The sequence below is a fragment of the Mustela nivalis genome (genome assembly GCF_964662115.1).
Source record: "Mustela nivalis genome assembly, chromosome: 1".
Taxonomy (NCBI): domain Eukaryota; kingdom Metazoa; phylum Chordata; class Mammalia; order Carnivora; family Mustelidae; genus Mustela; species Mustela nivalis.
In genome coordinates, this window is record NC_139020.1 from 47,566,808 (window position 1) to 47,582,212 (window position 15,405).

The following is a 15,405-nucleotide window of genomic DNA, read 5'->3' on the forward strand; positions in this document are numbered from 1 at the left end:
ATAATTCAGTGATTCAACACTTACATAAACACTCAGTGCTCATCACAAGTGCCCTCCTTAATACCCATCACGCATTTAGTCCATCACCCCGCCCCACCAAGGTTCCTCCATCAACCCTCCGTTTGTCCTTTATCGTTAAGAGTCTCTTCTGGCTTGTTTCCCTCTCTCCTTGCTTTCTTTTTCCCCTCCCCATTTGTTCATCTGTGTTCTTTCTTACATTCCACAAGGTTTATGTATTTTTAATTTCAAAAAAATTGCTATAGTACTTTAAATGTAAAGATCTACTTTCCTGCCATTCCTGTCAAGCAAGAGTTGGGATAGCTTATTTTTACCAGTCTAATGGATTCTCAGTAAGGGATGACTTTACTGGTTAGGACACATTTCACAATGTCTGGAGACATTTTTAATTGTCACAACTGCAGGAGGCAGGGGTGAATAGCTGCTATTATTAACCTGGTGGGTAGACACCAGGGATAATGCTAAACATTCTGTGATGGCACAGGACAGCCCCCCAACACAAAGAATTTTCAGATCCAAATGTCATTAGTGCCAAGTTCATTGGAAAACTATGATATAAATATTCCAATATTTTGATTTGCATTTTCCTCATTATTAATGAATCTGAAAATCTTTTCGTGTTTATTGACCATATTTATGACCATACTGACCATGACCATTTCTTATTCTGAAAACCATTTATTTATTCATGTGTGTTGCTATTTTTCTTTTAAGCTTACTGTCAACTGTGAACAGATAATAGAAACACTTTGCTATCTTCATTACAACTGTTATCCCAAATCTTTATCAGCAAATTTTTGGTACTCCCATCTTTGCCTTAGAATCTTTCTGGGGGACCCAACTCACATACTTCATTCATATACAAAATGGAAGAGTTGTTAGTTAGCACTGAGGACAGCTGTGAATACCTCAGTCAACACTTGGGAAGCATTCTGGAGACAATTCCAGTTATCTAGTTTCTAGCTACTAAGTCCAAGAGCTTTGTGGCATATCTTTCCCCAAAACTTTATTGTTTGTCAGCATCATCCAACTTTAACAAATATGTGATTATGGAAGAACCTATAGGTCTTCAACAGGTAAGCACTGACAAAAATAAAAGCAAAAGTAACTGCTCTTATAAATAACTTACTAGGAATTATGCTCTTTTTCTCCTTACTCTTGCTTCATTTTTCTTTGTGGCTTTCCCCTCATTTACCTTTTGTTTCCCTTCTCCTTTAGTCTGAGTACAACTATAGTTACTTTTTAGTAGCATCCAAAGATTTCTTAGAAACTGCATTCATCTAAGTTCAGATATATTAATACATTTTTAAAAAGTAGGCTCCACACCCAACATGGGGATTAAATTCATGACCCCTGAGATCAAGAGCTACATGCTTTACTGACTGAGCCAGTCAGGCACCTCCTAAGTTCAGAATATTAAACAGTTAGTTTAAGCTGGCTAGTGTCAATAAGGAACATATTTTAAAACTAGGATGTAGGAGGACGAAAAGAACCAAATAAGCCACAAATTAATTAAAAGATGAATATAAAATCTTCCATTTGTCAAAAGCCTTAATCATCCTCCAAAAACTTTGACAGTAAAAATCCTTGGCAGAAAATATCCATAGTAGACAACCAGGAATCTCTTATGTGACCGTGGACTACAGGAGGACAACTATCACGGTGATTGCTAGAAAACTGCATTTGAAGCAACCTCAACAGAACTCCCACTCCACTGAGATGCAGAAGTCAGACTGGAGTAGGGCTCGGTCATCTGGAAGGAGCAAGGATCAACTACACCCAAGAGACAAGTGACAGGCATACTTGGGCTGTCTTCCAAGAAAGCTGTCTTCCAAGAGACCACACTACTGAGTACTGCAAACATGAGAGAGAGGCTCCCAACTCAAATAGAAACTAGTATTTGAGAAAAGCAGGATAAACAAAGCAAACAAATTTTAGTATCAAGAATAAGAGACTATCACAGTCATTTTAAAAAAGAGGCTGCTTTTCGGGTGCCTAGGTGGCTCAGTCAGTTATGTGTCTGACTCTTGACTTTGGCTTAGGTCATGATCTCAGGGTAGTGAGATCAAGCCCCAAGTTGGGCTCTGTCCTGGGTGTGGAGCCTGCTTAAGATTTTCTTTCTCCCTTGCCCTCTAAAAATTGGAAAACAGAGGCTGCCTTTCCAGAGCACTAATTAGATATCCTAAAAACTTAAAAAGGATTATTGCAATCACCTCAATAGATGGTCTGGGACTGCATATTAGAATGGGCATAACTGAGGAGCAAATTAACAAGTAAAAGGTAAAGCAAAGGTATCTGCCAGAATGCAATGAAAACAGAGGACACGGAGGTGAAAAGTTTGGAGGAAAAGTTAAATGACATGGAGTATAAATTCAGATGTTCCAACATCTATCTATCTGGAGTTTAGAAAGGGAGGCACAGAACAGTGTGTTTAAGGAAATACTAGAAAAGTTCCTGGAGCTGAAATGACACATTTTCAGACACATCACAGTGAAATCTCCCAATGAAAGCCTGAAAGTTTTTAGATTGAAAAAACAGACTATCCACAAAGGAAAAAGACCAAACTAGTATTAGAATGTCATAAACATGAGGTACTAAAAAACACGATGAAGTAACAACTTAAAGTTCCGAAGAAAGATTATCCTCAATTTACAATCTTATACCTAGCCAAACTAGCTTTTAAGGTTGAACACAAGAACAGAAATAGAGGTGGTACAATTTCCTTACCACTAAAAATGAACCCCAAAGTGGGAAAAATTACCAATACAAAATTACCAATACAAATAGGAAGGTGGGGATAAAGAAACAAAAAGGCAGCTTACATATAGCAGGATCATTAAATATGTTAATAATAACAATAATGTGAAAAGGTTAAATCTCCATAATAGAAAACTATGCTGCCCATTCATGACCTAAAACAAAGTGACAGGTCAAAAAGAATGTCAAAAAGGTTATGAAGGCAAACACTAAGAAACAGAAGGGAGTATCAGACAAATAACTATTAAAAAGTCTCAGATGGAACACAGGACAGTGTATTGATAAAAGGCACAATCTGCCAAGAACACATCATAATTATAAATCTTTCTGTACCTAATAAAACTTCAAAATAATGAAACTTTTGATATTATATATCAAGAAAAACATTCTTCCAATTCCTGGCAAAAAGTTTACAATGTTTCTAAGTCATTTAGAACATGGTTAATACATATCCTTAAACACTAGGGACTGTTTATGTAGAAAATAATGTGGCATATTAAAAACAAGTGAGAAGTATATTTGACTACAGTTCTACTGAAGATTTATTTAGTATTTTAAAGAAAGATTTGCAGATTAGATAAAAAACATTTTCTGGAGAGTTAATGACCTTGTTTCATTAGCAGAAATAGCAATGAACTCTTTCCCGTCTACTAGAATTTTAAGGCTAAATACTACCATACAGAATACCAGAAAAAGCAGTCATAGCAAGGACTGACAAAAGACAGAAAAATGAGTACACAAGGCTTCCTTCTTCTACTTAGGATAGACACTTCTTACTTTTATTCAGCATATTCTACATCAACTTAAAACCAATCAAGTGAATCTTTCACTTAGCTATTTTCCTCCACTTAGTCAAATTTTATAATGGCTCCTTTTAAAATTACTAAAAATTCTTCTACTCCAGGGTGCTTGGATGGCTCAGTCATTACAGCATGTGACTCCTGATCTTGGGGTTCTGAGTTCAAGCCCCATAGTGGGGGTAGAGATTACTTTAAAAAATAAAAAGAAAAGAAAAAAAGATTCTTTAAATCCTAAGGCCAAGATCAGACTGATTAATTTCCCTTCTTTATTATACTGTTAAAAACAAAACAAAAACCCCACTGACAACCCCCCAAAACAACAAAACTCCACAAAAACAGAAACAAAACCCAATACCCATAATGATCTGAATGACACTGTGGAAAAGGATCAAATTACATAGGCAAATCACTAAGTTGCAAATTATCCTCCACTGCCACCCCAGAAAGCAACCAAACTATATTTTTGGAAAGATTATCTTGGTTAACATCCATATTACCCTAAGCTCACTGCCTGCCCCATTACTTTCTGTCCAACTATTTCCCTTCGTTGATAAAAATGCAGAGAAAGAATGGAATTACAACAGGGACAGTACAGAAAAACTAATTATTTCAGCCTGCTGATAAAATTTAGGACAAAAAGCTGGGTAACATAATGTCAACCTTCTCCTATGTCAGGAACTAGGCGCTATTTTCGTAAGCTTTGAGGTGAAAACCAGGCAGAAATGAAAATATATGCACCAGACAAAAAGTTTATTTTAGAAAACACACAACTAATAATTCTTTTTGAGGTATTTTAATTATATCCTACAGGAATCCTTTGTACTACTTTTCAGTCACTTCCCACCCTCTGCCACCAGTCTACATTCTCGAGTTTCAATAGTAACTTTCAGAATTAAAGACTGAAGTGAGGAAATAAGCCCAGAGACAATTAATTTTGAAAGCATATTTTTATAAATGAGAAATGAAGATATGCAGATCTAAAACACAATGGGAACATCTCGAAATGCTAGTATCTTTCATATGGTCCATTTGCATATCTAAAAGCTACTAGGGAGATTTAAAAGACTATAAAGCCATTTACCTTACTGGAAATCACTTTTGCTTTGGATGTTAAACCTTAAAAAGGTTCTAACATTCCATAATACTTTACACTAAAACTCTGTGAAAATGCACCTCTCTGCATTTATTACTAATTATTTTCTAATTGATCTGAAAAAATTTTATTTATTTACTTGTCAAAGAGAGTATAAGCAAGGGGAGCAATGGGCAGAGGGAGAAGCAGATTTCCCGCTGAGCAAGGAGCCCTATGCAGGACTCGATCCCAAGACCCTGAGATCATGACCTGAGCCGAAGGCAGGTGCTTCACCGACTGAGCCCCACAGGCACCCTGAAAATTCTTTTAACAAGTAAATTGTATCATGTCATTCCTTGCTCAAAACCCTCCAATAACTTTCCACTACTATTACCTACATAAGGACTCTTAAATTTTACTTCAGCCATATAATCAATTTCCATAAATGGGCATAAATTCAAACTCTGTGAATACTGGTAAGAATACAGATGGATTATGAAAAAGATATTTGCATCTGCCCAGTATGTCACATAAAGTATAATTTACAATAGTCTACTAGAAAACTTTGTTTTTTTCCAACCACACTTTAAATTTCATCTCTTCGTATTAACTGCCCAGCAGAGTCAACTCCGTGACTTGATGAGATTCTGCTAAATGAATTCAACAAATATTTGGCACCAAATCTTGTAAGGAATCCTGAAGTCAATGCATTAAGCCAAAATTACTTTTGAAGAATCTTTAACAAAGTACTCCACTGGGGATGCCAGGTAGGTGCTATTACTATCCTCATTTTACATATAAAGCAACTGAAGGCTGGAAAGACTAATTTGTCTAAGGGAGGATTCAAATTCAAGCAATCTGACTCCAGGTTGCCTAAACTTTACTTCTGTACTACATGGATCATCATCCATGTTTTATCAAGAATATCATTAGAATCACACCCAGAATTGCTTTCTGGAACTAAATCAAAGACAACAGATTCAGATATCCTATCTTGCTCGGTACTGACTCTAGGGCAAAAGGTCTTTATATGAAAAGACAAAGAATCATCAGCAAAATTAGACCTTTTTCTTTAATACAAGCTATTATAACTGAATTCATTTTAGTTAAAAGCACATTTGACAGAACTCCACTGTACAACAACCAACAGCATAGTCTTTATTCTGAAGAAATACCAGGGACAGTGTAAAAAACAAACAAGGAGACTGGCAGCTTCTCTACAAAATTACTATTGATTAAAAAAACTGAAATCCCAATTCACATCAGGAAAATGTACATTAGGTGATTAGTATACTGTGTAATAACCAGAAAATTATTGGGCCCAAAGAGCAACTGCATATATATGTATACATACATACATCTAAACTATGTGGGTAAGACACAAGAATTAAAAACAAATAACTCAGGTAATAAATCTAAAAGGAAACAATGAGAAAAGTAGTATGCATGTCTCCTCTCTTCTACAAACACTGCTAGAACTTGTCAAATGGGAGGCAAAACCTAGGAATCTGCCTCACACCTTTTGCAGAGACATATCTGTTCTGGAAAACAATTAATATTTAAAGACAAACGCGACAGATATTTAAGTATAATACCAGTAAATTTAGTGGAATACAAACTTAGAAAAAAAAAATCAAGGTTTGACAGTCAGTGAAGGTTACTTTACACACACAAGGAATTCAGGAGACCTAAAAGAGTCCTTTAAAACAAGTCCTGCAATGGTAACATTGACTACATTACAGAAAGATTTCAATGATACACATTTGGCAATAAGAACTCAGTATAAATTTTTAGCACGTATTTATAAAATCACTATATGTGATGATCACATATAGTCACTGTGAAAGGAAATGAACTGGAATCTGTGTATAAGAAAATAAAATGGGTATCCTCATAATTACACATTTATATCCAGTTAAAATATACTTTTGATACTTTAGTTTGATAGTGTTTTTTTTTCAATGGTTTCATTCCCTTAAATTTACCAAATTCCAAGAGCATATTTTAAAATTTGAGTTTCAGCTTAAAAGAAGTAGCAATCAACGGTGGAAAACTTAGAGCATGAGCAACGGTCTTTTAAAATACTCTATCAACCAACTGTTACTTTTATATGAATAAAAGCTAGGATAACAAGAAAATACCTGAAATAATAATAAAGTTCTTTCCCATTTAATATTTAAAAAATCTACAACCAAGCCCACCTACTAAATCACAGTACAGAGCACTTTACCTAAGAACCCACTTGTAAGAACACAGTTTCTGCAGGATTATGGCTGTAGTTGATCCAAAATCAAGTGATTTATAAAAAGAATGCCTAAATAAGGTTTAAGACTGTTATAGCAACTTCTAGGATTGACTGGTAGAATAAAAATGAAAAGCTGGAGTTCTGAAAAAAATACTCAACTTGTGGAATTATGTGTGTGTACACACACACACACACACACACACACGCATGCACACCTGCAAACAATGAAGCTTCACTGGTAGATTTACTCAACCTCTGCTTTCTACCAAGCCTTGTATTAGGTTCTGAGAAGACAAAAGTGAGAAAGAGCCAGTCCTAGCCTTCACATATTCCATAGAATATGTGAAGCAACTCTAGTACAATGTGGTAAGTGCTATGGAAGGGAACAGTTCAGACTGTTATGTAATCACATAGTGGTATGCCCAGGTAAAGGGTTTCAGAAAAGATTAAAATACCTACATGTTATTTGAAGGATGAGAAGGTAGGTGTATTGGGCAGTTTTCACGGAATATCCAAAGGTGAAAAACATGAGGAAGTGTCAGGGTCCTGGGATTAAGCCCCATATCGGGTTCCCTGGGCAGCAGGAAGCCTGCTTCTCCCTCTCCCACTCCCACTTCACCTGCCTGCATTCCATCTCTCACTGTGACTCTGTCAAATAAATAAAATCTTAAAAAAAAAAAAAAAGAGATAAAATTGAAGAGGTAAGCAGGATTAAGATTATGGAGGGTCCTAAATGATGACGGGTTTGAGCTTTGTTACGGGGAATAACAGAACACCACTTAATGATTTTAAGCATGGGCTGTCAAATTCTGGCAGTGACAAAAAGGATTTAGAAGACAATAAGAAGAGCAGTTATTCAGTTGAGAGGTAATGGCAGTGAAAATGCAGTAGTCAGACTTAAGAATTTTCTAGATATTTTCCTGGACTGGATGTGGAAAACATGCAGGGAGCAGAAAGTTAAGATGATATCCAAGTCTCCGGCTTGGGAAACTAGTTAGATGAGGAACACTGATAAGAGATACTCCCAGGAAAAACAGGGGAGTCTGGATGTGAAATATTTGTGAAGTAATGAAGTGAAAATTCCCCTTAAATTTGGGTCTCTTGAGAGGTCTGGGCTATAGACAAGAAATTAGGGAGCTATCAGTATATGAGATAAATAAAACTCCCACACAGCAAGCAAGCATCTAGTGAGGGCGTGGAAGGTTAAGAATAATTATGATAGAACATGAAGATCAAGAAAAGGAAGAGGCAGAGAAAAGAGCCTGGAAAGGACACCGAGAACAATCAGCAAGGGAGGTATCAAGAAATTTTTTAAAAAGCAAAGATAACCAGAATATACTATGTCAGAAGCCACAGGAAAAGTTATGAAAATTAGGAGAAGACAATGTGAAACATCACCAAGGATTAAGTGAGATAAAGACTGAAAGGTGTTCATTGTAGTTAGTTATATAGGAATGTCATTGATCATCCTGATTTTTAAAAAATAACTAGAAGCTTGTTTAAGGGAAGAGAATTACTTTACTTCAAAAAAATGACTGAAACAGAGGTTACTCAGTCTGTGACCCCCTAATTAAAATGTTTAACTACATTTCTCCCTTCCCATTCTAGAGTGCTTAGATTAGTGGTTCCTAACCATTTCATGTGGGTAACTCCTGTGTAACATTAAAAAAACCTGAATACCAGAATATATATTTTATCATCAGATTTAAAAAAAAGATAAAAAAGTTACTATACTCAATGAAGTTTTAAAGAAATGCACATTTCAAAAGAATCCCAAAAAGAAATGCCTAAGACATCTACATCTGTCTGTGTAGCCAGAATATCATTACTTTGTGTGTATGTCACAAAGTTTCATGTATAAAAATTATTTTTATGTTTAGTGATTATAGCACTAAAAGCTTTTGTGTTTCTCATTCATTCCCTATTCTGTGATTAATATTAAACAAATGAAATAGGAAATGATCAGAGAATTTTAGACATATGAAAATGACACACACATGTGGGAATTCAAAGAATCTCCCGATTAACACTCTCATTAGCAGCACTCAGAGGCAACAATTTTTAGGGCTGGCAAAGTCATGAGACCTAAAATATTGTAATCTTCTTACAGTATGTGGATGACACTAGACCAGAGAGATAAAATAACTTTCCCAAGGTAACTATGCTAGAGAGTCCACAACAAAGTGCACATCTCCTAGTTCTCAGAGTCCATGGGATCTTCCAGCATACCATACCGCATCTTTTCTACATTAAAAAAAAAAAAAAAAAAAAAAGAAGGCGGCAATGTTTTACTCTCCCACTACAAAGACTATCTGGCCCTCTCACAGCCTAGCAAAAGCCTAACATACAGTGGACATTAAACTATGGTAGTTCACTCCCACATCAAAACTTCCTTTAAAGTTTGTTTGACTATTTAGTAAAATCATGTCTTTAACCTGAATAATACAACATGGAAATGACTTGCAAATGTATTTGGGAGCTATTTGACCAAAGGTTTCTCTGAACTCTGATTTACTCTGAACTATCACTGTACAATCCCAGAGGCAAATAAAATCTTCCACCCCACCCCATCCCAGTATTGTTAAATGCAGCCAGGCTTATTCCCCACAGCTGTCAGATACCAAAAGGATTTAACAGTCGGTAACAAAACCTTGCAAAGCAGTTCGCCAAATACTCTGATGCTTGGCCTAACATCAAAGAATCTTTATCACGCACATCAGGCTTGAACATGTAAAATTTCAGGTAAAATTAAAAGATGAACTTAACATGCTTCTACCAAAAAAGTTTAAGAATTCGCTCCCACAGATTAAAAAAAAAAAAAAAAAAAAAGGCTACTCAACACCATTTCACTCTGCCAACCAATAGTCACTGTATTTACCTATCCCCTACCCTGAGAGACTTCATAAAACAGGGGTGGCTCATTATTAAAAGGTTATTACGGACCAAGTTCTAGGCCTTGGAAACCACAATGTATTAATCGTAAATGGAATCTGGCTTCCTTCACTAGTTCAATACAATCTTCATATTTGCGAAAGTCCCCCGTACCCAAAACGCCAGTGATAAATGCTGTGTCACGAGAAAAAAGACAAGAATTTTTTTTTTGAAACCAAAAAGATTCTATCAAAGAAGCACACTAACTTGTGCCCTCGGGCTATCCCAATCCCTACAAAGGCAGCCAGAAATGCGCTTCCCTAAACCCCTGTGCTGCCAGGCAGCTTTCGTCGGATGGGAAGCCCCCTGACCCGCACAACTGGTCAAGGAAAGCCTTCACCCGCTGGGTTCCACCTCCACAGCCCAGGGCTGTTTCTCTCACCATTTCCAGGTGAGCACCGGTGCCCTCGGGATGTCCGCTGCCCGGGGCCGGACTGGCCCTACCCTCTGGGGTCTTCCGTTCGCTGTTACGCTTTAAACCGCCGGCATCACCTCGGCCCCCAGCCTCCCGGCGTCGCCTCTGCCGGCTCCACAGGTACATGGCACCTGCGCCCAGCAGCAGGGGCGCCCCGACTGCTAGCGCCAGCTGCCATCGCGGTAGGCCCCCCGTGCCAGGGCCCGCAGTCGCGCCGCCGCCGCCCACCCCACTCCCAGAGCTAGGCGCAGCCGCCGCGACCACCGCCGCCTCCACAGGCTTAGAGGCGGCCATGACGAGTGTCCTCCGCCGCCGCCTCCCTGCTGGTCGCGGGCGCCTCAGTCACCAGGTAGCGTGCGAAGGAACACCAGAGGGAGGAAAGGAAAGCCGTGGGCTAGCGAGCACGCTAGGCAGCGACAGCGGACGACAGAAAAGGGCCAGAGGTCACCGGAAGCCTAGGGCATGCCGGGCCAGACCCGGCCGTCCCTTTCCTCCCTTCTCAACTATGGAGGGGGGGGGCGGAGTGAAGAGAAGAGGGGGAAATTACTTCCGGGTCAGGGAGAAACAGGGCGGGAGGGGGCGTCGTTAGTGGCCCTTTCTCTTCCCTTTCGGGGCGCTGCTGTTTGTGAGACTAGCTTCTAGGATCTTGGGCTTCCGGTGGTAGCCACTGTCGTTCCCTCCGCCTTCAGAGGGACCTCTTATCTGGGGAAGCGGAGGAGGGACGCACAGAGGGTGGATCTATGGTGCGCAGGCGAGCGGTGCAGTGTCTGCAGCGATCCCAAGAACGGGCGGGAGTAGCGGAAGAGTTGTGAATGTTATTGGTTGGCAGAAATGGTGGGCGGGGCGTAGCCCGAGTAGCCCAGTTTATTGGTGGAATTTGGGCTTCGTTTCCCCATTACCGCCACGTAGGCGCTTCTCAGACCTTTGGGGCCGGTAGTTTGGTTATGAAGTCCTGGAAACCAACGGATTAAAAGGACCGTTAAAGGTGTGTGAAGGAAGAACTCAGCCAGAGCTAGTCCGTTGTATCATCGATTTCCTTATTTCTATCGTGGCCGGACAGTAGTATGGAGGAATTTGAGATTGCTGGGGGCAACGGCAGATGGTAGAAATCAGACAGGGTGGAAACGGGCAAATCTAAGTTGGCTTCCGCCAAAACGGCTTGAACAGAGTCCCCGCGGTTCACCGTCTGCACCAGTTACGAAAGCGATGACGTCTATGTGTTGTTAATGAAGTTCTTGAACTGCGTGGGTAGAAATGCGAAGACCCAGAGTTCCCACCTGCTTGCAGCTTTCCTGTACATATTTGTGCCTTGTGCTGGATTTCTCCTGACATCCCAGCCCACGTCTCGATCCCTGGAACACCCGCGCCCTCCGCAGTGCTCTGATCCGCCCACCGCCTTGCGAGTTTTGCATTAGCTGTCTTCAGCCTTCCTGCTTCATTCCCAAAACGAAATTTCAATTCATAGCTGTCATATATCGAGTAGCTTTGTCAAGTCCTTTCCCCATGCTCTGCACCAGACGTCTTAAAATACAAGAATTTCCCTTGCAAGGAATTGTTCGGATTTCATAGTATTTTCAGTAAGAAAAGACTAGTATTAATAGAGAATGAATCCAGAGCTATGGCTCCGCTTATCAAGTATACTGGTCTGCAGCCCCTTATATTAAAAATTTACAAAGGTTCATTTTGCTTTTGGGCGCAACAGGATTTTCAGCATCACAGTAGAACTACATAATGACTGAAAGATAGTTTATTTTAAATATTTTATTAAAAATAGTTTGTTTAAAATAAATATTTATTTATTTAAAATAGACATTAAATTAGAATGGCCCAATTTGAAGGTTTCGGTATCGTTGCTTTTTTTCTGCTTCATGTAGGTTCCTATTAGTAAACTGCTTTCAGGTAATAGGGTTCCGCAGACTCAAAAGGTGAGCTAAAAATAATAGCAACAGGGGCGCCTGGGTGGCTCAGTGGGATAAGCCGCTGCCTTCAGCTCAGGTCATGATCTCGGGGTCCTGGGATCGAGTCCCGCATCGGGCTCTCTGCTCAGCAGGGATCGTGCTTCCCTCTCTCTCTCTGCCTGCCTCTCTATCTACCTGTGATCTCTCTCTGTCGAATAAATAAATAAAATCTTTAAAAAAAAATAGCAACAGAACTGAGTTGATCAAATAGGGATTGTTGCAGGCAATCGTCTTTTCTTCCTTCCTGATTCCCAGCCCTCAGAGGAAAGTCTTCTGGCCCTTAATGCAATTTCTCCCTTGCTGTTTTAGAATAGAGTTAGGATATTTCTTTACCGCAGTTTCCATTTTTCTGCAGCCTCAGGGGATTGTAGAATGCTAGTAAGTACTATTGGTAGGAACTAAGTCATTTGAAGTTTTAAAAAAATCTTATCAGAATAGATAACGTTGTTATGGTTGCAATCCAAAAGTTACAAACGGTTTAATGTGAAAAGTCACTGTATCCCTAGCTACCCAGGTCCCCTCTCCAAAGGTGATCAGTGTTAGAATTTTTTGAAACACTTTGTTTAATTAATATTTATCTAAAAGGCTGCTTTTATTGGTTTTAAGATTGGCATCAGTAAATGAATTTGTTCTTGTTACTTTTGTGATTTGTTGAACATAACATTTTCATTCCCTAGCCTATTTATCTCTTTTCTCCCATTTTTTCCATCATTTCCTTATTGATTATAGTGTAGAACTGAGTAAGAATGTCATTAGTTCTATGACCTTGCTGACCTAAGGCATAAATTTCTGAGCTGTGAAATAGTGAAAACATTCTTCTCACACCTATATGTGAAAGATTTAATTAGATAACATTTAATTTCTTTTTAGTATATTGTTTGTTACAAAATAGTATACGTTCATTACTTAGTTTTCTGTTTTTCTTAAATTTAAAGGAGAGAAGTAAAATTATCTCTAAGAAAATTGAAGTTTTGTATGTGTGAGCATAAACATTTTGTTTTTCCTGCTAGATTAACGGAATTCAATAGATTTCTTCACCTCTTCTGTGGTCTATCTTGGAAGTCAGTTGAAATGAGGTAGAAAGTAATGGACTGGTATGCAAGAGATCTGAGTTCTTATTCTAGATTTTAATACTAACAAGCCATGTGTGTGACTGTGGGAGCCAATGTGACCAGTGGATTAGATGATTTCTAAGTCTCCTCCTACCTATGAAATTGTATTATTCTAGCCCCTCAATTGTTTGCTACATGAAAGCCTTTCTTGTTGGTAGAGTTGGTAGATAGCTGCTTGATTGGTGCTCAAGGCTTCCAGTGAGTCCGTAAACATACTAAACACATACATACACAGTTTGATCCCTTTCAATTTTTCCTTAGGTTTCCACTCTGTTTTTCTTCACTGCAAAATACTGAGAAGAATTGTTTATGCCTGTTATCTATACTTATCATCCATTTAATCCAAAATCTCTTATAATCTGATTTCTAATTTTGTTACTAGTCTGAAAGTACTTTAAAGGTCACTTAATTCATTGTTTTTGACTTTTATTTGATTTTACTGAAGCATTTGGTATCATTGGTCTTTCCCTTCTTAATACATGGTTTTCCCTGGCTTTCATGAGACTAAGTTCTCCTGGTTCTTCTACTTATTGAGCAATTTCCAGATAAATGCTGTCCAATAGTACTTTCTGTGATGTTGGAAGTGTTTTTTTAAGCTGTGATATCCAATATGATTTGTTATCTGTTGATGTCCAATAGCCATGTGTAGCTATTGAGCACTTGGAGATACATCTAGTGTGACTAAATATTTTGTTTTCATTTTAATAGACTTAAATTACTTTGTGTGACTAATGATTACCGTATTAGACAGCACAGCTCCAGATTTTTCTCAAGTATAGTAATCTGAAAGAATTTGTGTTCTTTGTCTGCAATCTCTCCATTAGTAACCAAAGTAGGTCTCATTGCTTCAGGTACCATTTCTCTGAAGATCATCAATATCTAAGTATTTCTTAGTATGATGTATCTGTTCACCTCCTAGCCCTATAATTTCCTACTATTTTCTGAGCAGCTTTGCCTGGATGCCCCATTTTAAAGAATATAACTCATCATCTTCCCTCCTCAGTCTTTCCCTTTGTAAATCCCCTTTTTCTCACAATGTCACTGTTACCTTCCTAGCTTACACTTTTGTGTAAGTGTAAAAGTGTAAGTGAAAGCTTACACTTTTTGGACCTTTCTCTTTTACAACTATACTTACCTAGCACAAGTGAATGTACCAATATATGCATATGTAAACACAAAATCCTCTGTGAAGTCTTACTGATTCACTTGTAATATATATATTTTTCCTTTTCATGCCCCCTGCCACCTCCCCGTTCAAATACATGAAAACACTTAGAAGTGTGTCTGGCATAGAATAGATGCTGAATAAATAGTTGTTTCTTCTCTTTTTTCTTTTCTCTATTTTCTTTATCTTTTCTGAATGCTGTATCAGCTTCCCAGCTTCCAGTACCTTTCTTCTATGTGTCATTCTGCACTTAGATACTAGATTACTCTTCCCAATGCATAATCCCAGTTTCATTCTTGAGCTCAAAAACAGTTAGACCCTCGCCACTTCCTATGAGGTTAAATGTCTGGCCATCCCCTTCTTCTATACACTTCTTCTATTTCTATGGTCCACATTGATAGCACTTGGCAGTGTTTAAAATTATTTAGGGGACCCATCACAGGATATAAACTCTATGCAGACAGAAACTTTGTTTGTCTTATACTCCCAGAACCCAGAAGATAGTCCTTGTAATTGTTAATTTCATGTGTTGACTAGGCCACATGTGCCCAGATATTTGGTCAAAAATTGTTCTGCGTGTGTCTGTGAGGCTGTTTTTTCAATGAGATGAACATTTGAATCAATAGACTGAGTAAAGCCCAAATCAGTTGAAGGCTTGAAAAGAATAAAAAGGCCCACTTTCCCTCAGTAAAAGCGATGTTCCACAGCTTGACTACCTTGAGCTGGATCATTGGTTTTTTCATGCCTTTGGAATTGTACTAAAGCATTGGCTCTTGGGTCTTGCTTGAGCTTGCCAGCTTTCAGACTGGAATTTGCACCATCAGCTCTCTCAGTTCTCTCTCAACTGCAGATCTTGGGACTTCTCAACCTCTATAATTGCATTAGTCCATTCCTTTATAGTAAATCTTATAAATATGTATGTCTAGTAGTTT

At 38.5% G+C, this 15,405-nt stretch overlaps 1 protein-coding gene and 1 long non-coding RNA gene across 2 annotated transcripts in view; both read right to left on the minus strand.

Moving 5' to 3' along the window:
* TOMM70 (translocase of outer mitochondrial membrane 70) overlaps positions 1-12,159 on the minus strand; it is a 35,115-nt gene extending 22,956 nt beyond the window's left edge. The window contains exon 1 of the mRNA XM_082695918.1: positions 10,206-12,159. Coding sequence (XP_082552044.1) covers positions 10,206-10,532 — 327 coding nt within the window. The 5' untranslated portion in view covers positions 10,533-12,159. The remainder of the gene's footprint in view (positions 1-10,205) is intronic.
* The window catches only part of LOC309846717, a 104,072-nt gene that overhangs the window by 43,816 nt on the left and 44,851 nt on the right, over positions 1-15,405 (minus strand). The window lies entirely within an intron of this gene.